Source organism: Sceloporus occidentalis, unplaced genomic scaffold, assembly GCF_023333645.1.
Source record: "Sceloporus occidentalis isolate IW3139 unplaced genomic scaffold, rSceOcc1.0.p SCAF_6, whole genome shotgun sequence".
In the NCBI taxonomy this organism is placed as follows: domain Eukaryota; kingdom Metazoa; phylum Chordata; class Lepidosauria; order Squamata; family Phrynosomatidae; genus Sceloporus; species Sceloporus occidentalis.
In genome coordinates, this window is record NW_028316986.1 from 141,677,503 (window position 1) to 141,705,077 (window position 27,575).

At 37.9% G+C, this 27,575-nt stretch overlaps 1 protein-coding gene across 1 annotated transcript in view; it reads right to left on the reverse strand.

Annotated features, from left to right (window-relative positions):
* Positions 1–5,340: 5,340 nt before the first annotated feature.
* GCLC (glutamate-cysteine ligase catalytic subunit) overlaps positions 5,341–27,575 on the reverse strand; it is a 33,226-nt gene continuing 10,991 nt past the window's right edge. Inside the window, exons 4-16 of the mRNA XM_089531121.1 lie at positions 27,182–27,295; positions 24,961–25,019; positions 24,742–24,878; positions 20,248–20,322; positions 19,154–19,270; positions 17,569–17,707; positions 17,030–17,142; positions 15,596–15,688; positions 13,935–14,039; positions 8,439–8,520; positions 8,204–8,307; positions 7,554–7,674; positions 5,341–7,327 (exon numbers count right to left, since the gene is read on the reverse strand). Coding sequence (XP_089387247.1) covers positions 7,119–7,327; positions 7,554–7,674; positions 8,204–8,307; positions 8,439–8,520; positions 13,935–14,039; positions 15,596–15,688; positions 17,030–17,142; positions 17,569–17,707; positions 19,154–19,270; positions 20,248–20,322; positions 24,742–24,878; positions 24,961–25,019; positions 27,182–27,295 — 1,468 coding nt within the window. The 3' untranslated portion in view covers positions 5,341–7,118. The remainder of the gene's footprint in view (positions 7,328–7,553; positions 7,675–8,203; positions 8,308–8,438; positions 8,521–13,934; positions 14,040–15,595; positions 15,689–17,029; positions 17,143–17,568; positions 17,708–19,153; positions 19,271–20,247; positions 20,323–24,741; positions 24,879–24,960; positions 25,020–27,181; positions 27,296–27,575) is intronic.

The window sequence follows — 27,575 nt, forward strand, 5'->3', positions numbered from 1 at the left end:
ATGAAACTTTAACTCTGACCCAATGTACTCACAGCTTTATCTCATTTGAATCCACAACAGTTTGAAAACAGAACAGGGAACAGCAAAAAAACAAAACTATGATAGAGTGACTTCTTTGCTTTTTACTCAGGACTCAAAAAATCAGTTGATGCTCTTTTTTAGTCACTCCTCTCAGGCCAAAATGATATATTCTAGCTTGGAATTAGGATACAATTTCACACATGCTGGCTTGAATTTAACTTGATTAATTTTGATTACGTCTGGCAGTGGAAACCAGAATTTGAATTTGTAAAGTGTTTCCAAATTTTCTCTTGCTACAATATAATAGAATACCAATCTCTTTAATACTTTCATATCGTTCCTTATTCCATTCCAGAACCACATAATAATTCAACATAGGATCAACTGGCTCGCCATGTTATTTTTTTCAAAATAACAAAAATTATAAATTTCAATGAGTGTAAATCAAATTGACAATCACTAATTAACCAGAATATAACAATTATATTCTGGATCTCTGGGTTCCAAAATCATAAAAAGAAACTTCGGGTGCTTTCAAAAATACATTTAGATATTATAAAAATAAAAATAAAAATTCAAGCTAAAACAATATACAAAACCAAAAACATCATGGATGGGCCATTCTCAAAACTTTAAAAATATAAAAATAGTTCTCAGCATCTGTTATAACAAGAAATCATTTCAAAAACTTTAGGCCAGAAATTTAAAACAAAAAAATAAAAACAATTATTGCAGTCAATAAGCAAGAATCAAAACAAATCAAAATATTCAAGAGCAAAATTAAAAATTAAAACCAGGAACAAAAAATGATTTAAAACAAGCCAATTTAACATGACATTGGCAAGACTTTGCAGGCATCTTTGAGCTCAAAAGTACAAAAGCTATGGCCTCAAAAATTAGCAGTTGAAATAAGTACAAAACAAGCACACAATATTCAGAAAAAGCAAAAATTCAATAGGCCAAGGAATAGGCCAGGAAACTCATGGATCACAACTTAAAACTCAAAAAATAAAAAAATAAACCAATTCTAACCAAAACTTTGCATGACCTCAGGCATTCGAATGCTCATGATTGCAACTGCTGTTTCAGCATAGCACAGCTGTAGCCTTACAAAACCAAAACATCCTAACTTTTCCCCAGGCTTCAAAAGAATTCAGGCCTAACACACTAATCTTATCAACTTTAATTGGAAAAATAATTTAGCTGGATTGCCAATCAGAAGATTGTAGGTCAATAATTTAAAACCCAAAAAGCACAATGAAAAACAATTGCATTTAAAAAAACATATATAAATTCCCAAAGGCACAACTTAAACTTCATTTTAAAAACCCATGAGAGCATCTTGAGGCCAGAAAATAAAAACAAAATATTGAGCAAAAAGCTGCTTGCCTTTAAATTTAAAAATATCAAAAACAAACTTGCATTCTCTGGTCAGATAGAATCCAGTCTGGCTGGCTGCTATTGATGTAATATGAACTCTCTCTACAAACACACACACACTTCCCGCTCAAAGAAAAACAAACCATCTTAATGCAATCTCTTTTAACAAGCATCTTCATAGATCACCCTTAACAAGACATTTACTATTTTTTCATCTAAGTCTAAAGCACAACATCTATTCTATGAACTTAAGAAAAAAAAAATCCTTTGCCTTTAAAAATAAAACAAGCTTTGAACTTACAACACTGTGCTGCTCCATCTCCTTTAGCCACAGCCAGGAAAAACCTCTCACAAGCCTCGAAGATAATTCCCCAAACGTTTGGCCAAAACTCACCAAATACTTAACTTTCAAAATTACTATTAAAACCAATCACCAAAATCACACCAAAAGCTCTGAAAAGTACCCATGTTGGTGTGAAAGCCACCAGATTGGCAACACGAAACTCCATTCCAGGTTTTCTTTCCAACATAGCTTCTACTATTGCTTTAGCTTTAGCCAAAGGAAAAGTTTTAAAATGCAAACCGTGGGCTTTCCCTAACCCCCCTTTCTCTCTCTAACTCCAGCCAGAACTCAAACCACTTGTCCTTCTGCACCAAACTCATTTCTAAATCTTTCTCAGCCACTTAAACATACTCAAACCTTCTGCAACATTCTTGAGCCTTCAATTTCAATTCAAACCTTGTTTATACTTTCCTCTGTAAACATTTTCCAACCATTTTCCAACCCATTATCAACTCGCTCCATAAGCTTTCTCCTTTCACACACCATCATTTTCACATCCTCATACCTTCAAACACTTTCTTTTATCTTTCTCACAATTTTCTCCACTCTTAGATAACTTCCAACCACAGTCCAGTTCACAAAATCAGGCCACAGCTGAAGCTTACTGGCTAAGCTTAAAACTCACTATTTTATTATTACTATGCCATAACAACAACACCACTATAAAGCACTTCTTTCTGCCCATCTTCTTAAAACTTTCACTGACAAAAGAATTTGCAATGTCTCTGGGAAGGCACAGGCTTAATATTCAATTTAGATTTTCCTTTGGCTTTAAATGGGTATGCATTCAAATTTAGGGCAGAACTTTCCCAAAGGCACTGATCATTTAAAATCATAAAAACCTCAAGTTAAAACACCAATTTTCCAAAATTTATCTACAGTATACACAAAGGCAATTTCCAATTTTTATAATTTAAACAATTTCAATTTCCCCAAACAACAAGTTTCTACCTTGGGTTGCTCCTGGCCACTGTCTAACACACAAAGCTAATTCAAAATCCTCTTTTCTTGTCATGTGGGGGCCTTCTTCCTTGATTTGCACCTCTCTCTACAGAGTCTATCTCTATCTTTTCTATCTCTTCCACAATTTGGGCCAAATCAATCTGAATCTTAAACACAGCTTCTTTAATACTAGTTAATCTCTCATCCTTTTTAAACACCAATTCTCTGCAACTATTCAACCCAGGTGGGCTTTTTAAAACAGTCTTATACCAATAGAAAATATACAAATAATCATTGAGTAACCCTCTTTCTGGCTCCAATGTTTTAGAATACAACTGCAAGACAATGTCAATGTCTATACTACCCTCTCTCGGCCAATTTCGCAAAATCTGACTCCAAACATCTTTACACAAAAAGATTAATCGCTCCTTTTTCAAATGTTTCCCCATGCCTTTCCTAAAACATTCATCAAAATGACCAACCATGTAATCCAAAGGAGTTTTACCTCCCTCAGCCATCCTTAGACACAAAACAACAAAAGACCACAAGCACAATTTCAACAGGCGCAAACACTATAGTACACACTGGACAGATTGCAAAACCCACAAATCTCAGACACTACATACAGACAAATTCCACACGTTATATACCCACGTTTTACTCTTTACTGGAGCTCAACAGTCTTTACTGGAGCCTCCACCACAACCAGACAGAATGAAACAAAATATCACAACCATAATTTATACTCACAATAGACCAATGCTCTCCTCCAACTCTCCACCAGCACCTAACTTCTAGCTATTTAAAACAAAATACCACAGAAGGGAAAGGTTTGCCACCACACAAAAGGTAAAACAATTTATTGGCACTTGGAGATCAGTAGCCAATTCTCCACCAGCACAACTGAGCAAGTGCCTTATACTTCCACACTGATCCCACACTTTGGCAATAAATACTTACACCACAATCTACCTCCTTTCAGTTCCCAGTTCCTTGCTTATGTTCCCTAGGGGCCCGGTTCCTGAGTTTTGGCAAGAAGGCTTCTCTGGGCAGAACCTTTGCTACTGGCTCAGCTAACACAGGGAGGGGGTCCTTTCTCCCACTCGCATCCAAAGATTTGGACCGGTCAACGAGGCTCCCTTTTTAGTGCACTTTTCCCTATATTTTATACTTTACCTGTTCCTGAAGAGATGATTCTTTTTCTGTTTTTTCTTTTCCCTTTCCTTTTCCCCCCAGTGAATTTTCAAATTACTAAGTGGTCTCGCATAGGCTAAACTCTGTTCCTACCACTGAACCAATCCTTATGTTCAGCCCTTCCAATCAAGATGTTGGATGGCGCCAGGGCCTTCTCACAAGGGTCCGCTCAATGCCAAAAACACATAGAGCCTGCAGGAAGATAAGTTCTTCCACTCTTTGCCAATTCTTGCTTGCCTTTACTCCTGGCTGGCTCGCCAAATATGTAACAGAAATGTCAGGAAACTTAAATTTCTAGGACTGACAGAGCAAGGATTGGCAAGAGGACCTAATAATTGAAAATCCATAAGTTTATTTCCAATTGTCGACAAAGGAAAACAATGAACTCAGTGGAATTCAAGTTCCAAAAGCTGAGAACCCCGAACAAGACAAAATGGCTCTTTTTATATTATTCAAGACAAAGAAGCTTCTTCAATACACCTGATTGGCTAATTACAATTTAAACATACAGAATTCTTACAATCAGAACAGAAATACATGCATACATTAAAACTGCATCATCACTCCTTACCCCCTCCTTTAGGAATTCAGTGGCTTTCCTCCTAACCTTGCTTCTGAATGTCAACTATGTGTCCTTATCTCAGTAGTTTATGTTATGTCTTTTTACTGGTGCCAGCTTCCATCCAGGTCAAGATGCACTCCTTATTCCTTTGCTCTAGTTTTCTAAACTGCAAGCCTTTATTTCAAAAACCATCTCTCTGGCTGACAAAGGTGACTCCATCTTTCTATAGCTTTTTTTTATTTCAACAAGGAATATTTCCACCACAAAGAAAGGGGGAATACAATGGTGCCACCATCATTCACCTACACTTTTTTTTCTTTCTTTCACGTAAAAAAAGGGATGTAAGGAGGAACATGACAGAGGTGTAGAAAACCAAGCATATGGTGGAGAAAGTGGATAGAACCCAGGGTCACCCACTAAAGCTGAATGGTGTTAAGATTCAGAGCCTTGGTATGATTTGCTAGACAATTTGAATTGGATAGGGGTGACAATGGTCATACTTACATTATGAGTTTCCCAAATGCGTTTAATTTGCTACTGTGAGGAAAGAATCCTTAACTAAATACGTCTGATCAAGCGAGGCCTTTCTTATGATTTCTTAAGGCATATTATTCCTGTTTTTAGTATAAACACAGGCATTTTCTGGTATGGAAAATTTAGTTGACCTTTCAATGGGTGCATATCCTTTCAGCTGAGACCATCAGAAGTTTACATTTATATGATGTGGATTTAAATTAAACAGCCTTTTCTTCATCCACCAGACAGGACATTCTTCCCATCACATTTTGTTACAGAATTAACAGAACTAGTCCTACAAGTTAGATGTTTTACAATATTGTTATGGATGCAACTAATTCATCCCCAATTAAATGATTGCATCAGTAAAAAGGACATTCAGTTTAAAATGTTTGTTTCAAATATTTTAAAACTTTATTTAGCTTTCAGCTTCTGAAGAAAATATATCTGAATTACCTTTACACTCAGACATTCACAATATATTGCAATTTGTTCATTCCACATATCAGTAAGCCCGTGCCACCTGATTTGCAACCAGAAATGAGCATTTCCTAAAGCACACCTACAAACACTGCACAAGTTCTAATCTCTTTCTCCAGGCAGTTTTACTGCAATTTTCCCATTGGCTACTAGTAAGGCATTACACTTTATTATGTTTATATTTGCTTGTTATTAAGTACTTTATACTCTATCATATGATAAAATTGACTTACTGTACTCTTTATTTTAGGCAGCTAGTAACAAAAAGCCTTTCATTTTCTCTAAATCTTAGGCATACGTACAATCACATCAACTGGCTGTGCAACTTCTGTACAACTTCTTTATACTTCAGGTGCCTGATTCAGAGTATTAGTGCATATCATGATTTATCTTGAAACAATGTTATATACTAGAGGAGATACAGCTTACAGGAAACAAAGGGGACATTTAGTTATATCAAAAAAGATGCCACTTAAAGGAAAACTATTTTCTGCTAGCTGTGCATTACTTTTTTGTGATTTGTTTGGTCTCTTCTTTTTGTGCCACACACATCCAGACTTTTCACCAAATTAAGGCTCCTGAATTTTTAACATCTATTTCTCAACGGTATTTGATTTGGGCATCAGCACAAATTGGGTGGAACACCTGTATCACAGATTAATAATATAGTGAAGGTCAGAAGGATGACTGTGGCAAAAGGAACTAATACCATAAGAACATATAAACTGCTCTTGGAAGTCAGAGAGGAAAAAAAAAACCTCCATTCACTGGACTCATAACTTTGAACAAAAAAGAAAAAATAAAGGGACAAGATGACTCAGGAGTAAAAACTTCTTCAAACGCTGACAAAAGAGAATATAGGTACCAATTAAGAATGAATGCATTTCTCCAGCATTAATCTAACATGGCTATGTTGCTTCGTGTGAAACCTTTCATAGGGGCTTTAGCTATTTAGAATTAAGAACACACACTCCATGATGCCAGTGTCTAAAGGTGACAAAGACTGGTGGCAAAGGCAAAAACAAACAGTACAAGAATGTACAGATTTATACCCCAAATTAGTTTGGATTTACTACAGTCCATTGACCACCATTACATCCAAGCCTGTAAAGTGAGCTAACTGACTGCAAATCTGGCTCCAATGACATCAGAGAATCCTCCTATTCATGTTAGCAGGCCTGAGGCTGCACCAGCTTCTCAAAGTAGAATGAAGGGAAATATGTGCATCAGGCTCTGAATCTATTCTTAAAATACAGTAGATTATTCAAGTGCACTCCAAGTAACAAAAGTCAGAGTAAACATTCAACGTCTGGAATGCTCATAATATACAAGTACCAATATAGTACATTTACAAAGCCATTTGATAAATGAATTTTCCCAGAATAAGCATATAAAAAGTTTTAAGCTGGTTCACAATGACTTTCAATATTATGTTATTAAAATACATTGATGTCAAATCAAAAATATTTTACTATTTACATGTACACAATATAAACCTTAAATATAAGAATATGCCTATTATAGGAAGTTTTAAGAGGTTTAGGCAGATTGGCCCATTTTACAGTGCAGCAGAACCATTTCTGGTTTTCACACTATGAAACTGCAGGTATTCACCAGTCATATAGGTGGTACTTCAGTAGAGAATGTTTTATATTTCACATACCCAATAATGGCCTTTCATCAAAAAGTGCCCGGTTTGCTTCCACTATATTTTAATTTGTTAAATCCTACTCCAAGCAGCTCAGGGCATTCAACTTGTTCTTGTGCAATTTGGTTGCATTTCCATAGCAGGCTGTAATTCATCTCTTCAGTGATCACACTATCATGTTTGTATTCAGGATGGTTTGCAACAAACTCTCGCATCCATCGAGCAGCTGTCATTAATTCTCCTGGAAAGAGGGGAAGAAGGTGCAAATTGTACACATTCATGGATCATACTTGAATACAGTCCCTTCCATTTACTTTATACTTAAGAGCTTGCTTACTTGACAAACCCATTTTACAATTCAATATTAACACTAATTATTAGCCCCACACAGCCAACCAGTATATTCAGTGCAAAGTATGCAAATACAGAGCTCACTGGTTTAAGTATAAAAGCAAGTGTTTTCATACCTGATGCTCTCTTTTTTATTAGTTTCAGATAGTTTAAAATGCTGCACCTTGTATCCACATCCACTTCCATATTTTCAAGATAAGAATTTAAAATTGGGATTAATCCAGGAAATACTCCCTCCTGCAAGAGGTATATTATAGTTAAAACTAAAAATCTTTCAAGGTCACAACTTCCTTTTTCAAGCATTTCTCAAACTATCACAAAAACAAAGACCCCCTTTAAAGAATAGAGTAAAATGCAAGATGTAGTAGTATTCTCTCTCATCTACTATCCTGAAAATGAAGGAGATTAAACCAGAGTCAAAAGCCTACTTAGTTTAAGTCTGCCTCCTGACTCTTAATGTGTCCTCCCAATACATTAGTGAACAAAAGCTGGGGCAGGGGTGGCAATCAAGCAGCAATCCAGACAATGTTGAACTGCAGCTCCCAATGTTCCTACACAATTTCTGCCAAGGAAATGAAAAGCTTGCATCCTATCATTGTCTGCTACATCAAGGCTGGAAAAATTCCTATGGGATTGTGGGTGTAAACTATATTGACAGAAAACAGCTGGACCAAAAAACACAACACTAGAGAAACAAGTCTTGTAAACTGTTCATGGCTCTTATGAGAATACATTGTCCCCCTAACCAAAAATTATGAATCCTCACCTTGCCATTGATTATTGTATCTATACTCATTAAGGTATATTCTTCTCCATCTGTTTCTGTACCATTTTGAGCTGGGCCACATCCATCCACTACAGCATTGCCACCTTTCCAAAGGAAAACAGATATTGGGGGAGGGAGGAAGAACAGAAAATCCAGAGAAATCAATCACTTTCATATTTATTTCACACTTAAACATCTAATAAAATTAGACTGCAAACCAGCAATCTTTACATACCTTTACAAATATCTTTTCTGAAATAAAACAGGCCCTGCCGGACAGCATCCCGTTTCTGAGCTACTTTCATGTTCTCATCCACCTAATAAAGGGAAATGGGGGTAAAGTTACACTGGGTCCTCAGGGGATTGAGGAGAGAAACAAATGTGCACCCTAGGTTTGAGGGTTTGGGAACTGTTTCATAGGGGTAGCTTCCTAATCATTGTCATATACGGTGGTATACAGGTAACCAGAAAAACATTAGGATGAGCAAGCAGCCATTTCTCTGATCACAACCGGAGTTCTTCCAAAAGCAACTATCATGACAATGATCTCTGGCTCATATCATTCTCTCCACACCATTGTTTTACACATTTACACAATTTAAGCCAGTCTTTAACCTTCATACTTGCTTAAAGGGATGGAAATCAACTAAACCACCATCAAGTGTTTTCCACAGGCTAGCATTTATAAAGAATCAGTGTGCTCTTTTCAAATGATTCCTATTTCCCATATGAAAAGAAATCCCTCACACTATCCATTAAAGGGACTAGGTTGCAGGTGATGTGAAATGTCTGCTAGTCAGAGGAGACAATGTTGGGCTAGAAGGACCAACAGTCTGTCCTCATATAAGGTATCTTTCTCTGACCATAACAGTCTAGCAGTACAATATTTTATGGATACCTGGAGCCCTTTCAACATTACAGAATTATAGTGCTATGATTCCCTTTTAACTACCATGCTTTGATCTGATCGAATCCTGGAATTTGTAGTTTAAGGAGAGCTGCTTAGAATCCTCAGCCAGAGAGCTCTAGCACCTTGCCAAATTACTAGGATGCAGCCGCTGCAGTTCAAGCAGAGCCACAGTATTGCAATTGTATAGTGTGAAATGACCCTTGATTTCTTCATGAGATGAGTAATAGTAGAAAAACAAAGACTGGCTGAGAGCAGTCACACTACACAATAGTGCTATATTCCACTTTTTAACTGCCATGGCAACATTCGATGCTATCCCAGGATTGGCAATTTAGGGAGGATTCCATAGGATGTGGTCATGGCAGTTAAAAGTGGAATGTAGCACTATATTTGTGTACTGTGGATGGTCTCCAAGTCTGTCCAGGTTCAGATCATGTTTGCCAAGAAGAGATAATGCTCATCAGTGTTAACACCCCACAAGCCTATCCAGTATCATTCTTGAGCACAGAGAACTTATGAGAGAGAGAGTTTGGAAAACCACTGAATTATATTACTAGTGGAAGGCCAGCTATCAAAACTATTATTAAAGTAACTACAACTTCTGATTTTTTTTAAAGGTGCATCTATAATCCTAGGTACTGTACCTAGAGACGAGCAAGTTTGCAGAATAAGTTATAAAGATGATCTTTAGAGACTAAAGATGTTACAAGCCATATGAATTAATCCATTTACACATTAGGACTCCACCAACTGTTCCCTGTAGGAAAAAAAGCCTTTCCCTCTACTTAATTTGATAAAATGGGCAATGGTGCAGAAGAACCTATGCCGTAATAGATTTGTCAGTGTCTAAGATTGCATACATTCTTTATCGCTTTCATTCAGTGAACATTTTTCATGCTTGTTCTTAATACTGTTTCCCTGGCCTGATGTCACTATTATTCAACCAGAATTGGCTATGTAACAATTGGTGAGGATGAAACAATACTGACAAGGGAGGCAAAGGCAATGCTTTCTAGACTAGTGACACTAGTGACCACAGCTGATCAATCACCAAACAGCTATGTAGCTACTTTAGAGTGAGGGCAAAACATCCTCCGCCCCTGATACTGGGATTCCATCATTTGTTAAGTGTACCTGTCTCTTTGACTCAAGCCTAAGAGATAGGAATCATTTGGCCCTCCATATATTGTTAGAGTACAAGTCCTAACAGCCCTAGACAGGATAGCCAATGACGAGGGATACTTGGAACTGCAGTCCAAAAATATTTCCAGGGCTGCAGGGTTCCTAAGTCTGCTATAAGTGACATGGCATCTGGGATTCAGTTATGAACCCTATGGTAATGCATTTATTAGACTTTGATAACACAACACTCTGCATGTTGGCAATCCACCCCGTTTCCTGGATGCAACCAAACAAAAATATTCAAGGCTTTGCAAACAGATAACACATTGTCTTGTGAATGCACAAGGCAGACAGGCCTAATACACAGCAGGCAAAGATAATGCAAATAATTAGGAGGTTGTGGGGTGCTACATCAGGAACTACTGAAAAGGAAAAGAGAAGCATAACAATGCTATGCACTAGAAGCACTTCACAAATAACCAGAATCAAGAACAAAACATCTATTTGGAGACAGGAAAAGAAGCGCACATATTGAAGATTGGGCAGCAACCTCATGACAAAGAAAAACAACAACATGTAGCCTGGTATGGTGTCTCACATTTTTCTCAGCCACAATTCAAGTAAAAGTATAATTGCTGAGCATACAGAACACTAAGGACAAGCTTTTGATGATGAAAAGTATTTGGCATCCAACATTTAGCACTGCTGTGATCTTTGGAAAACTGGAGCTGGAACATAAGAGACAACCTCTCACTAAATGATTAGTGGGGAAATCACCCATTCTCTTGTTTGGTCCCCAAAACTGCTGGCTAGTAAGCATTGTTTTAAAATAATAATAATAATAATAAATCCTGCTTAACACAGCCCATATCACAAGACGCTCCTATAGACAAAGACAAGTTATTACTGTTCCTCTACTTTAATGTGTGAAGAAGATGCTCAGCCGATTCCAACTAATTGGGTAGAAGAAGGATGGCCCAGAAAAGAGACAGGTGTGATGCAGACCTCATTTTAAGAACATTAATTTAAAACTGTATTTTTCAATAAAGCAAACTATGTTCTGCGCAAACTTGACTAATCTAGTACAAACTCTTTGAGGACAAGTGATGGATGCAAGGAACATGATGTGAGCCATCTTGAATTCACAGGATAATGCAGCATGTGAATATGATTTTTAGTTACTCCAAATATAGTTTTACAAAAGAACAGAATAAAAATCCATTGAACACAACAAAACTTGATAGCAAGAAAGCAAGCTGCTCAACAGCCAGCACATCAATATCAGTCTCCATCCCTGCCATTACAAAGGCCTCCCTAAACGTCCTCTTTTTAAGCATTTTTCTGAAGGCTATCAGACAACCAGCCAGGACAATCTTCCCCAAACTAGGGCGCGTTACAGACCGCCCCTTTGGGGCGGCCTATAGGTGCGCCTTTCCCTGGTGTATCGGGTCCTCAGCGGCCAGAACGGCAGCCACTGAGGCCCCAATCCGCCACTTTCCGGGCCGCGGGGAAGTGGCAAAAGGCCGCTTCTCCGCAGCCTGGAAAGGGGTGTCCTTGGGGCTTCAAGCCCCAAGGACACCCCGCGGCGGCGGGGAGGAGGAGAAAGGGGCCACTTGGCCCCTTTCTCCCTTGCGTAGCTGGGCGCAGCCGTCTGAAGGCTGTGGCCAGCGACGCAAACCAGGAAGGAGCTCCGTTTCGGAGCTCCTTCCTGCTCCGTGGAAAGGGCACGTTAAGCGCCCTCGCACGGAGCTATGGCGTCACATCCGTGCCGCCTCGTTTGGAGGCGGCGCGTTCGTGACGCCATCATGGCGGCGGCCGTGTGGAACAGCCACCGCCATTTTGTGCGCACGGAGCGCGTACTAGGGTTAGGGGGGTGCGGAAGCACCGCCCCTCCCTAACCCTAGTACGCGCTCCGCGCGTACTTTAATGGCGGTCTGTAACCCGCCTAAATAACTAAAAGGGAAAGGCCACCTAAAAGAAGGTGATGCCTATCCCACCTCACATGAGAGTATCACTGGTCTTATTTTTGGTCTTTTTGGACTCTGTCCTTGGCTCCTCCCTTTAACTCAGTACCATCTCCTTGGCTGCTTAAGTACCATTGTCCAGAGATTCTGCTGCAATGGGAATTGCGCACCTCTCCCTATGTTGCTGAACTCTCAGCATTCCTCACCACAGACTATGGTGGTTGAGACTGCTGGGAACTGCAGTCCAAAAACATCTACAGCATACCCATTTTTCGCTAGTGTCTCCCCCTCTTCCTATGAGATACCTCTCTAATATTTTTCTGCCTTTTTTCCTCAGGCCACATTTTCTGCCCCTCCCGTCTGTTACATCTGTCACCCTCAGTTTTCCTTGGCAGGTGGTTCTCCTACCTCATGGAACTTTCAGTTCTCAACTCATCACATTTTGGGTTTTAATTCTAGCCAGCAAAACTAATTTTCCCTACCATCAAAGAGAATGAGCTACATTATTTTGAGTCTTTTTAACAAATGTACATCCTATGTCAGCCCAACCTTAAATGCAATCTGGCTCAGGCTTTGAATGATGCTTATAGATGACATTTTAAGGATCTCTTCATTACCTGGGCAAAACATTTTTTTAAAGGAAACTCAAGTGCTCACCTATGATAGATCCAGGACATGGAGCTTTAAGGGAAAAATATCACAATAATCCCGATAACTAATTGGCAACAGTGCACTAATGAGCAGTTTTTAAAATGTCTTGCAAAAATGTAGGAATATAAAACAAATCCTTTTTCACTGTAAGGTCACTTTTCCCATGCTTATACATTTTGAACAAACACAGAATGGTTTGGCAGAATCTTCAAAGAATGGACAAGTACCTTAGCTTATTAAAAACCACCTTTAAATCCAGATGATTTCTTCCAGAATAGGAAGGCAAGGTTTAAATCCAGCTCAATATTAACAAGTTAACTGCATCACTTTTCAAACTGATGTATTTAGGACCAGGATTTTAGATTAATTAGCCTTGACCTAAGTACATGCATGCCAGCATTTCTATCTTCTCTAAAGATAGAAATTACACATTATTTTTGACAACAGTGCTGCAGTCACAAGTGATAACTCTGAGTCAAATTCTCTCCACATTCATAATGTTAGTCACATGAGCTCACGTTATCACACTGCACAATTGTGACATCCTCTCCCCCCCCCCACTCCTATCAACAGCACCAGCTGCAAGGGGAATGTCAATCCTGAATATGGTATCTAACATGGGCACAGGGAAAAGAGGATAAAGAATTTAACAGAGGGAAGCTTAGCGCAGAAGCCTGCATTAAGTGTAACGTGCACTTCAGCATCAAGCAAACTCACTATGGAGTTTACTCCACATTATGAACAGAATGGTTCTCAATGCCACACATTCTTTCTAAGGTTCCAAGTGGGAAAGGACAATTAAGTTACATATAAATCAGCTTTTATAGGAACTGGTTGTTTAATTTTCATTCGCATGTATAAAGAAAAATCTAGTTAGAAAGAGTCACATGAAGCTATACTGTTTAATTTTAAAAGCCATTCGCAATCACAGAAACATGAGCAAAACTGTGAGAAAAGGGGACAGTATGTACTTCGTAGTTCAATTTTCCCCTTACAGACTAATAGATTTTTAAAAATGTAAAGCTTTTCTTATTCCTGAAAGCTGCAATCTAACACACTAGACAGAGGAATATGTCACTCTTACCTTTGACAAAGGAATGAGAAAATCCAGTTTGTATGAGAGAATAACACGGGTTAGCAGCACCACAAAAACAACGTATGCCGAATTCTCAAAGTCTGTTAATTGGACCTTGGAAATGAGAAACATAAAAAATATGATGGAAAGTTAATATTTGGAAGACATGCACAAACAACTGTGCAACAAGTTCACAAAATGAACTACATTGTAATGTGACATACAGCCTGTTCAGAGATACATTGCTCTGAATTACAGATTGGGAGTAGATTATGGACCCATGGCCTCTTTCAGAAAGTACTGAATAAATTGAAAAGGACCCATGTTTATTTGGTTACAGTTTCCCTGATCCTGAAAGACTGAATCCACTAAAAAAAAATGGGTCTGCCTTGCAAGTTGAGGGAATTTTTTCATTCAGGCAAAAGAGAATCTTCATCCAGTAGTGAAGGGGGCAAAGGTGAAGAACATATATTACAGAACAGACTGCTATCAATTTTGTGGTGAAATAATACCAGTACAGATTAAAAATCTGATGAGACATCAATACTGCTAAGTAAGGGACAAAACAGAACAGCACAATACGCTGGCTTGGGGGAGGCATGGGGGCATGGTGCTGCCCCAAATCTGGCATCACACCACCCGACTGCCCAGACAGCAGGCAGTGTTGCATCACTCCGGTGGCATAGCGTTTATACGCTGCACTATGCAGGAACACTGAAAAGCTGGTGCTGTGGTGGAAAAGCTGCCCAAAGCATTTAGGGCATTTTGCCACTTCTTTTTCGGATGGGAAAACACTGGATCGGGCATGTGGTTGCTGTGTCCCCAATATGGTGATCAAAGGGGTGGCGTCAAGCCGCCCCTTTAGGGCCATCTGTACTGGACCTAAGTAGGGAAAGTACCATACGCTTTATATCCGGGTGGACAGTCCTGGGTCTCAAGTCTCAAGTACCCTCCAAGGCTGTGCTGGAAGCTCTCAACTGCTCCATACTCCCTGGACTGCCCTTGTTCTGAATTCTGAAATAGGTGCCTTCAGAGTTACGATTCATCTTCTAAATAAAATGTACAGGTTCTCTGATCTGTTCCCCAAGGAAAATTTTGGACATAAAATTGGCCCTTGGACTTGTTTCATTTGCTCACCCCTGTTTTATAGATTCTAACAAAGGATATTAAATAAGATTTATCTAAGAATATCTCTTCTTCAAGCACTCATCTAAATAGTATTTCTTTGGTAAACTGGAAACTGACTTCTGTAGCAAACATAGGTATTCTTGCAGAAACATATGGTGCTATATAATCCTTCTGAGAATTCCACTACTACTATAGAGTACAGTATGGCCAAAATAAGATTTACAGAAATATGCATATTTATATTTTACATGTTAAGAAATTAGAATCTATACAAGATTATATTGTTGTAACATAATTAAGCAATTATATAAAAGTGCCAGTTCTTTGTGACTTGAAGATATCCTTGGCTAAAACTGAAACAAAATATAACCTACCAGGCTCTGAAATCAATAGAATAACTACTAATGATATGACTGAAGCTAAAATGCTTTAAAAAGATAAAGAGTGAGCATGAATGAACAAGGAGTAATGGAGACTTCTGCTGTATATAGACACTTTCATTTTCATGTTCAAATCATTTATTGAACATGCTGGTTCCTTACCTCCATTGGTCTAAACTCAACTCTCCATCCAATATCTGAATTTGGAGGAGGAGGTTTAAATCTCATTGTTTGCCAGTTTGTTGACTGAATATTCTGTAAGAAATAGAATATTTATTATGAGTATTATATCAAAATGCTCAGTTAACAATTAAGATCATCTTCCAAGACTTTGAAATAACCAGAATATTGAAGAGTTACAATAGAAGCAATCAGCTACTGAACTATCCGGTCTTACATGTGATAATAAAACACTCAAGAACCATAAAACTCATGTTAATAATACTGGAAATAGAATACATAATATCCCAAATACAAAGCATAAGATCCATTAAAATGTGGTAACAAACAAAATGAAAGGCATATCTGTTGTCTGGATTAAAAAATTAAAAACACATCAAATTTGTGAATTGTTTGTTTGTAGTTGTCACACTACAACCTTTTCCCCCACTCAGTGCCTGGGCAAAACAATAAAAAAGGTCCATATAAAGTGCAGCTACATAATACTAATACCCAGGTGCTGATATAAGATCCTCTCAATAGTAACTTTAAGCATATTACAACACAAATGCCACATAATTTTCTAAAAAAATTGCTAGGCATCATTTATAGTATTGTTAGCTTTATGTGATAAAGCAGTTTATTTATCAAACAGAGCATTAATAATTTTACACTTATATCTAATAATTTCATTTGTATTCCATTTTTCCTCCACGGTCTAGTGAACATGTAGTAAATATTCCTTGCCCCATTCCTGGCATTCAATACCTCTTTCCCCAGGTCACCTACCAATGTTCTTGGTTGAGTAGAAATCTGAATCTAGGCCTTCCAGTTCCAGTTCAACATTTAATTACAGAACCTATCTCTTATTTTACTCAAAAAAGAAGGGATCTCATACTTGGTCAATGTACACATCTTTTAAAGTTTCCCACCACCAATGGGAAAGCTAGGCACCAATGTTACACTACAATGCTCTAAGAAAAGAGCTAGGCTTTTCTGCATATTGGTTTCACATTTTCAACTTGTTACATAATTATATCAGATCTCCCCGAATCATCACTGGCTTTTAACCTGACTATAGATTTAATAAACAACTTCTTCTGCCCAGCGCACTTTTGCTAGTATGTAATACTCGAAAAAGGTGTCTGCTTTTAAAGGTCTCTCCCTTTAAAATAAACCATGATAGAACTTATAATACTGGTATTTATAATTTGAGGAACACTAATAGGCCACCACATAAATCTACAGCGCTATGTAAATAAATAAATAAATAAATAAATAAATAAATAAATAAATAATGCAACTACATAATTATCTGGTGTATCTGAACATAGTTGTATTCTTGACTTATTTTTTTATATATCCTACAGCGGTACCACAATATATTAAGCAGAAATATATAACATTTAATATAAGAAAATTAGTATAAGACACAACCTCAAAGTGGTCAGATTCATTTGCATCATCCAGATGTATTTTCTCTTCAAACAGAGTCAGTGGATCACGAATAAATAGATGAGCAATATGTTGTGCCAGAAGATGATCAATACCTAAAAAAGTAAGGCATTGGGACATTTTCCAACATTAAAAGGAAAACAAGCCTATCGAGCACAAAGATTAAGTGAACACTTATTTGTCTACAGTTATTTCATGAAGCATGATTTAAGAATGTGATCACAGCAAATACACGAAATAGAACTTTTAGAGTAAAAAGGGATATACGCTTCCTGGCTCAGATCAGAACTATTTGTTCTGTACATAAGAATATCCTATTGCTTAGCAAAGGATTCACTTTTTAGATGAGACAGTCTCTTCAGAAAATTAGTTTGCACACATAGTATTGCAGAGTCATTAATTTCAAAAGCTTAGATACTGCAAAGTTAATCATAAGAAGCCCTGTCCAATGACCATACCCTGTTAAGATGGAAATAGTCAATAGCACACATCTCCACTGTCACACTGGTACAAATACTTACCTTCTTTCACTAGGCGGTCATAGATTTCTTTATCTACTGTCAAATCTATGTCATTGTACTTTTCACCGCATTCAGAGAGATAACTGTCTATGGAATCGTATCTGGATTTATTGATTCTGTAACGGTTGTTCTTCAATGGCTATGTAATTTAAGAAGAAAAATATCTAGTGCTTATAAACATTACTTGACAGTACAGGGTACAAACTCTAAGTAATTATACCTTTTTAACAGAAACTAGAAATGTGCTTTCAGTGATTTATGTCCACATTAAGGTAGAATTATTGTATTTTAAATACAAGATAGAAGCCATGGTCTATGAATTATATTGAGCCAATACGTGTTTAATGACATTAAGCAGTCATAACAGGTACTTAATTTTATAAAATATAAGCCTGTAATTCAGCTGCATATTTTTCATATTAGAAGAACAGCATGTTTAACTAATTCGTATGAGCACATGTTGGGTACTTTTTTTTCTAACAGTAATTTTAGGAAGGCTATACAGAAATAAATCTTGCCATTAAAATTTATTATGTAATCTGTAACTATATTTGCAATTTGGCAATTTGAAGTATCCCTTCTTTTTTCTTTTCTTTCTTACTTTTTTTTAGCAACCACAGGTGGGGGGCTCCTTTAGCCTTCCTAAAATGATCAAAATCATATTGCATCCTTCATGAATTACCTGAAAAAACAATTTTTCTTCAAAGACATAGCTGTGTCAGTTTGGAAAATCAGTATGCAAGGGATCAAGTACCATCTTTGAAAGTAACAAAAAGAAAACAAGCTGGTAACATGAGCTTTTGTAGACTTGAGTCTACTTTCTCAGATGCATCTGAGCACTGCTAAACATTATGGTGGCAGTAGCATCTTGTGAGGTTCTTTTTCCTTAGAAGGACCTTGAAAACCATCCAGGATTGAGGACATGATGGAAGGAGCTAAATTCTAGACAAAAACCTTTTAGATCGCACTTGGGACCATAGTAGAGGTTAATTTGTCAGTAGAATAATGTCTCTAAACACACAGCCAACAGAACACTGGAGTAGTTTACAAATAAGAATCTGAAGCCTTAGAATGGGCAAGTCATAACTCTATTTGTGACAAGATTTGAAAGTGACTGTTAACCAATGAGCAATTCTGCCCAAGAAGAATGGGTAAAAATCATAGGATCCAGATGCACAAAGCTGGCAGACTTGCCCAAGAAGACTTGAGGTTGTAATGCCTACCAAAGGTATTTCTGCCAAGTACTAACACAGGGAAATGAACACTTATGAAACTAAAAAGTACTTGTTTCTTTTTGTTTATAGTGCCACAATAAAAATCTTTTGCAGCTTCGCAGTTTGGTATCTTGCACGCACCAAGTGGTAATACTACCAATAGAATCTATCTCAATTCTAGGTTGGAACATAGCAAAATCCAGGAAAAATCAAAAGTTGAACACTTCTACAACACGCTGTAACTTAAAGTATGAAAGTCAAGCCAATACAATTTTAAGTATTTTTAACAAATTTGATTTTAAACACTTATAACTGAGGATACACACTGTTGAAACATTTTATATAAACTACATGACTGTTCTGGCTCATACCTCTAATCCTCTCTCTTCTCTCGTTCTGTCATCAACTGATGCAGATATTACTCCCCAACGGCAATCAATGTCTGTCACATAGCCTCGATAGAATGGAGCTGCAGCACTTAATGCCATCTAAAATATTAGAAAATACATAACACATAAAGTGTAAAAATACACAACCATATAAACCTATCTTATATTCTGAAATCCAAGATGCATTTTTAACTCCAACTGCATAAAAATAATACAAAGTATTGTCTGACTATATCAGAAATACGTTTTTGCTAACTCACATCATTATGAACTCCAATCAGCATCTTCTAACCAACCCCACCTCTTTCTAATCGGCCATGTATTCTGTCCTTAAGGGTGCTCCTTCTACATCTCCACAATTCAAAAAGAAATTGTAAAGGAAATTCTAAGTAGAGCATATACTGTACTAAGAACTGTGCTCAAAGGATAAGAATGTTTTCTTTGAATAGTGTATTTCCATAGATTTTTTTTAAAAGAAAGCCTGTTCTTTAAAAGAAAGGGCTGTTTTTACTTGCTGCAAATTCATTTTTAATTGAATCCAACATTGCCTTTCCACTAGCGTGAAGCTTCTTCAGTTAGTAGAAAGAGAGCTGGTGGAAAGAGGTGTGGGGGGGGGAGCAGTCTCAACCTTGAAGTGACAATAGTGCAATACGTTACACAGACTAACTTCCAAATCATTCACTGTAGCTGCAGTACATATTCTAACCCTGTGCTGTTCTTTATCATCTTTGCAAGTCATATGACTCAAACTGGCCTTATTCAGGACTGCCAAAGCTGTACATTTTGGGAATAGAGAGGGGCTTTGAAATAAACACTTTATCCACTCTCCTGCAGAAATTCTCTCTCTTGTTCTAGCATAAGTATTCACAACAAAGTGCCACAATGCTTTTGTTCTATACAATACTGGAAGCAAGCCATTAACATTTATTTTCAAAGTCCTGTGCTTAAATTATTTATAAATAAGTTATCTTCACTTATGACGTGTACTCAAGCTCTACCTGCTTTACGCTGATGTCTTCTGTAGTCTGGTGTGTCTATAAATAATATATGTGCTGGGATAAAATTTTACCACTCACCACAATGGGACAGATTGTGGCTAACTGATCATAAAGACATCTTGCTTCAGAAATGCTGCAAGCCTGGAATGTTACCTGTAGAACAATACAAATCATAATTAAGTAAGAGCAGGTGATCACTATCAAAAATACTACAACCAACTTCAAGAGAATTCAGAGATAGTTGTGTTAATCGGGAATATCGATATGCAAAAGAATTTGTATCACCTTTAAGGCTGTGTGAAAGAAACTGTAGCATAAACTTTCATAGACTAGGAGGCTATGCAGACCGCCCCTAAGGGGCAGCCTGCAGCCGCCTCCAGCTGGGCTGGATTTGGGCTGCAGCAACTGTATGCTGCAGCCCCAATCTAGCCTTTCCATGGCACAAAAAGAAGCCATAAAATGCGGCTCCTTTTTGCGCCCTGGAAAGGGCATAATAGCCACAGCGTGACAGCTTTAAGGTGTTCCTTTGGAGCGCTGTGATGCTGTGTGGAGCAGCACACAGCATCACACCACACTAGGGCGAAGTCAGCGCGTGTGTCATATGGATGCCCATGCCCTGACTCCGCCCCCAGGCTGGCCTTAATGGCCGGTGTGCACAGCCCCTTGGTCTACTTCCTCAGATGCACAGAGTGAACATCATGCATGTGAGGAGATAGACCTAATCTAGTGAAAGTTTATGCTACAACACCTTTCGCACAGTCTCAAAAGTACTACAAGATCCCTTTGCATACCAAGTTCACTAGATTTGACAAGTTATTATAACCAACCACAAGTCACAAAATAATATCCTCAATATGGTGTAGCAGTTCTATCTTTAATTGCCACTTAAGATGCTTTAAGCATTCTTCCCTCTTGCAGAGTTATTTACCTCCCCAAATTTCTTCTGCACAATTCACTGCTCACTTCGTCCCTTATTCTTATTATCTATGCGTCAGTGGACTAGTGCTCATATTGTGTTATATACTATATTTGTATTATTATTTTTAAAGAAGTTTAACAAAAAATCACCACCACCATTTTGAGTTATGTCTGAACTGAGCCACTTCACGGATAGAAAAAAAAAGATGAAGGCTAGCTTTGAGATGGAAAATTGATACCTTTCAGTAAGCAACAACAAAAGGGCACTGAGGGAAATAATGGAATATTTGCATTAGTTTAAGCTTGCTGCTCTCAAGGTATTTCGGATGTAATAACAGGCTGCCACCAACATTTTATTTTCTGTTTCTGTAACTTCCTCTAAGTATCCCTGATTAACTTTTATCAGTTTATCATTCAAATATAAGCCCAAGTTTTAAAATTCACAATTACATGACATTAAATACAAGGTTTTATGAAATGGTTTAAAACCACATACATACTGAATACATTTCAGTAAAATAAAAACTTCAGTATGAGCTACTTTGTTTTTGAAATAAGTTTTGAAACTGCACAAAATTATACCAAGATGAAAAACTTTAATACAGGTAATCAATAAACAAGGACAAATGACCAAAAAAATTGTTTTATAGCTACATTAAAAATTAGGTAAACACTGAAATTTCTGTGAGTGTTTCTTTTCAAATTGACTTAACAGAAACTACAATAGGAAAATTGTTTCAAAATTAGAATAAGAAGTTAGAAACTAGACTACATGGGCCTGTTGTATTGGCAGGCTTCTGATGTACGATTTTCACTGCCTGTTGTTCACAAAGCGTATAGTACTCAATGGTGATGGTGACATAAACGTAAACACCCTAAAGCGTGCCACTGAATAATAAGAGGCACAACCATCTGCGTTGTTTTTTGCACCTACAGGGAGTCTCAACCAAACCCCAGCCAAAATGGAGAGCCCATTGTACAAGGATTCTTTTAAAATGATTACAGAATCAGCTATTTCACAGTTCTCTTTCTGTTTTGCAACTCTCTCGATTCCTGATTGGTTGTTTCTTCTTCCACTTTTGACATACTCTTCTCAGATTTTGAAAAAAGCATTTTCAAGGCATTCTATTTTTCTCACACAGCTCTAGTCAGTGGCTAGAGGAAAAAGCCTTCACTGATTGTCTACCATTCCCTTTGCAAGCACAACAGCTATGTGCTGTCTTGTGTATTTGGGAGTGAAGTGTTGTAGGCAGTTTTCAGTTACTTTACACTTTATTTTAAAACCTGCATGTGAGGGAAGTTAGTATTAGCAAAAATGTTCTGTACTAGTACATAGTTAGTAAATTAACCGCCATTAGGTAAATGTTTTGTGCTGCAGTAAATGGTTGCTCTTAACAAGACCCAAACTGAGCTAGATTGATTTGCAGTGCCACATCGAATCTATCTTTTTGGATCCAGACTGTTTCCAATAACCTTAATTTTACCCATTCCTTTCATCCAGCCGCAATATAAAAATACAAATTCACAGCTGAGTTTGTGCCATATTTTAGGGGTAGAGTCTTAGACCACTGATATGTCAGAAAAAGTTGGTTGTCTGTATGTTATTGTTTTTAATGTAAAATAAACTTCTCTATTTGTTCCCAAAAAGAAATGATGTTATTTTTCTGCAGAAGTAGAGAAGAAGGGTCTCTATGCTAAACTGCATATTGGGCTGAATAGCTTTGCAGTGACCTGAAGTCAATTTTTTGCCCTTGGGACTTCTTGGAGGTGAGACAGAACACCAAAAATATAAAAACACAAGGAGAAGCCCCTGGAGTGGGACAATGATTGACTCTGAAAAAGTGTTTGTTTTCAAGTGTTAAACAGTCAATGGCAGAAACTTATTTAAGTAGTGAATGGTCCCTCCTGGAGATGTCCAGGTGAAGCTATTCACTTTCCCCCTATTCCAGAAAAAGCATGGATCAAGCAAGTCAGAGGAGATTGGGGGATACAAAAACAGCCTGCACTTTGCCCGTCCCTATGAATTCAACCTATAATCCCACACATTTATCAGAGGTGAACCCCCATATTGAGGCATTTCTGAATAAATATGCATGAAATAGCATTGTTAAAAACACACAATACACCAGCAGTTACTGTTCTATAACCGCCCGGATTCCCAGTGATTGGGCGGCATATAAATAAATCCTATCATCATCATCATCATCATCATCATCATCATCATCATCTTGAAAAAGATGTTCAAGAATCTAAAAGCAGTAAGAATTTAGATGCAAAGGTTTGGAAAAGTAAAAAGGCCTTGGCACCAACGTAACATCAACAGAATGCCTAGGGAAAGTATTCCACAAATGAAGCACCAGTTCCTGATAGCATTCTAGCCCACTTCTGCCTGCAAGAAAACCCACAAAAAAGCCTCTGGGGAAGATGAATGTGTACACATGTGCATATGGAGAACATCAATCCTTCAGAAATCCTAGACCCAAGCCTAATTTTTATTTCTCTAGTTCAGAAAGATTCAATAGAGCTCAAAGTCAATTTGTTCCAAATACAGTTGTAGTTTAGCAGTTTCAAAACAGAAAACAGGTTTAGAAAGTAAGATAGAACAATGTAGAATTAAGAAAATACTGTACTAAAATATACAAGGAGCTGAAATTGCAGTTAATATTGAACAAAGGACATGATCCAGTTTTACTTCCAACTAGAGAAGAGAGACTGAAATCAATGGGAAATAAGTGGTGACTAATAAGTTCCATTCAATTCCATAAGTTTTGTTGCTATTGTTGTTGTTTGCCTTCAGGCTGCTTTCACCTTATTGCAACCCTAAGGTGACCCTATCATTGGGGTTTTCTGAGGGCTGAGAGTATGTGTGACTTGCCCAAGTTCAGCCAGTAGGTCTTCATGGGAATTCAAACCCTGGTCTCTAGACTTGCTCTGTTCAAAGACACTCAAACTACTATGCCAGCCTGGCTCACATAGGCCCCATTCACACTATGAACTAACCTGGTGTGGGACACGGTTTAGTTCATAGGTGTTCATATTCCCCTTGACTGCACTCGGTGCAGTTTGCAGAGGGAGGCACCAAAAAAACCCCACTTGACCTGGTGCTTTTGGCACTGGGTCACCTAGCGAGTCTTTTTTGCAGTGCTGCAAGGATCGAGATCTTTGGCAGAACTGTCGGTCTGGATCTCCACCACTTGCGCCCTCCCTCCCCATCCTCCTCTTCCCACCACTGCTGCGCTGCCACACCCTTCTTCCCTCCTCCTTCTTCCTCCTCTTCCCACTTTTCTTGGCAAATTTCTTTAGAGGGGGTTTGCTATGGCTTTTCTGAGGCTAAGAGTGTGGCTCCTGCCGCACCGTCCTCCCTCCTCCTCACCCCCCCTGCTGCCGCACCGCTGACTCTCCCTCCTTCCTCCTCCTCCTCTCCTCCCTCCTACCCCGAGTGTGAATGGGAATTAGTACAAAATGTCACTGAGATATGCGATCGTGGTTAACTGGGCCAAGGAGACCAGGTACAAAAACATAGTGTGAATGGGGCCATAGATTTACTGCAGCTGAAATCGGATTTAACCAATTTAACGATGAATTTGACACAAGAGTTCTACCAAAAAGCAAAAATATTCAATTTAACAACTGTGTAACTGTCACTGATCTTACCTGAAGACAACAATTGCCCATTCCAAACCCCATGGCATCCATATATACATGATCAGGCTTGGCTGCTCTTGCTGCTTCACCATCATCATTAGGGAATGTTTCTACAAATGGTGATGGAGTATTCTTGTCCTTAAAGACTACATAAGACATATGACAAGAAGTTAAGTCTTTTGCTAACTTTTTGTTCTTCTTGATTGAAAAGTTGTTGTTTTCACTCACTTGGTACGTTTATCACAACTTTCTCTCCTCTTCTGTGCCGTATGTTTCTTGTTAAAGTACTAAAATAAAAAATAATCCTTCTGAATGCTTTCTCAAATCAAATATTCACATATAATTCGTACTGTATTAGTGGTTAATAACTTTTTTAAAAAAACATCAAGACAAAGCATGTTTAAAATGATTTTTGCATTCAGGAATTTCACTGGGCACTCATCATTTTACTCAGCTACACTGCAAAGCTAAAATCATGTTTCCATTTGTTTTTGTTTTTTATTCAAAGACTTCTCTGAAGCAAAAATGTCATTCTGATACAACTACAGTCTCTAAAATGCCATAGTGCTTACTTATATTTGCCCATACTGCAGCCTAACAGTCCGCTGCTGCAACAGCCAACAAAATGAAGCAAGACTACTGTGGGGAAAAAGGCACAATGCTTCCAAAACAGGCTTGGCTTATACTTGTTGTGTGCCTTCAAGTAATACTGAGCCCAAATATAGATGGCATTATTATTATTATTATTATTATTATTATTATTAAAGCTTTATTTATATAGCGCTGTAAATTTACACAGCACTGTACATAAAATCTTTTAATTAGACGGTTCCCTGCCTTCAGACTTACACTCTAAGAAGACACAACACAAAAGGAGAATGGAATGGTGGGGGGAAAGAGGATCAGGTCCAGCATTCTTCTCTCCCTCTGAGGCCTGGACCAAGGCAGATGGACAGATGGAGGGCTCTGTATCTTAAGGATAGGCCTGATGGCATTGGCCCACCCTCTCTCAAATATAATTTACTTGTCTAGTATAGCAACCAGTTGCCTTCAAGTGCACTATAAACCTATACTTTAAAATGAGAGGTTGATACTTATCGCAAATATCTTTCTAGGAAAGCTGAAGGAACAATCCATTACACTGGGTTACTCCCTTGTGCCAGCTGTTCAAGTCAAGAGACCAATGTTCTAAAACGTTGTTACTGTTGCTCCTTTTTCTATCCCTTTCAGTTTTGTTAGCTTTGCATGGTGCGAGTTAGAATCACTCAGATGAAAATTTATATTTAGAAACTGACGGGCTCTTTTTGTTTTTTCAAACCAAATGGAGCCACAGCTGGGGATGGACTGCTCCTTCAGCCTTCCTAGAATGATCATTCACAGTAAGTATCAACCTCTCATGGTCAGGAAGGCTAAAAACACAATCCACAACCACTGGGATGTACCCAAGCTAAGTTCTTTAAGGGTGAGCTGCTTCAGTGCTGCACTACCACCTGTAGAACAGTTCACCCAAAGGCTCCTTGACCTGACTTAAATTTATCTACAGCACTTTATAATAAATCCTCATCCAAATCAGCATTCTTCCTTTTTCCTTTTAACAAAGGGGGGATACAGATGGGCGGCTCCATGCCGCCCGTCTTTGTCCCTTCTTGGTGCAGCACTGACACGCTCCCTAAAAGGAAGCTGCCTAGAGCTTTATGCTTATTTCTGATTAAGTTATTGAATAGCATTAGCGAGATAGAGAGAGAGAAATAATCCTGACCAACTGACAAGACAGGAGAAGAAAAATGGAAGGGGAGAGAAAAAGGAACAATGGCAACAGTGGTTTAGAGCATTAACATTTTTTAAATTTGTTGATGTTTAATCTCTTTTTATGGGTTGATCACTGTTTTTATGATTGGGGGAGGGTTAGGGTTTGGGGTTTTTTTAATTGTAATTTTTAATTGTTTGATATTTTATTTATATTGTTGGAATCCACTTTGACTCCTTTGTGAAAAAGCGGAATACAAATTATTATTATTATTATTATCATCAGCCTCTGACTTGAACAGCTGGCACACAGAGTAACCCAGTGGTCATGGACTGCTCCTTTGGTCTTCCTGGGAATGGGAAGAATCCCCTAAGGGTAAAAGGTGGTATATGAATCTGAACTACTGAGAATAGGAATCTGAACTACTACTCCAAGGTTAATACAGACTTGAATTGCAGATAAAATTTCAATAGTGTCAATTTTTTAAAAAAAGCAATCAAGATTTCTACATGTATTAGTAAGCAAAGCAACACTTCTACAAAATTTACAGCTGAAGGAGTATACAGCTATAAACAGGATATACATTATATCTTCCTCCAATTTCAAAGTGAAATGTTATTTGATAAGCTTTGTATTACACTAAAAGGGAAACATTAACCATGACTGCACTATATTGCAGAGACAATTCTAAAATGTACTTACCTAAATCTGGGATGTTTGTTGATAGCTTCATCTGGGAAGAACAGAGACTTGGAGGCTCCTGTTTCAACAGGTGTTGGGTCATACTCTGGTATCGTAAATCCTGGACAACCTAGTCTATACATTCCAAGAAAGCTGTCATTATTTTTAAATATCTCACCTAAGAAATCAAACTTCATTTAATTATGCTAACATTTATTAGAAATACATCAGAAAAAACCCAAAAGAAAATAAACATTTCAAAGGAATCTAAACTGCAACATTGTGTTTGGCCCAATTTTCTTTCATGTACAGCAGTGGAAATATTTGGAGATACTCTGAACTAGCCTTCAATCAGTTTAGAAATGATATCCAAAGATTTTAGCTAGCCTTGGTCGTTCCAAAATCCTGACTGAGG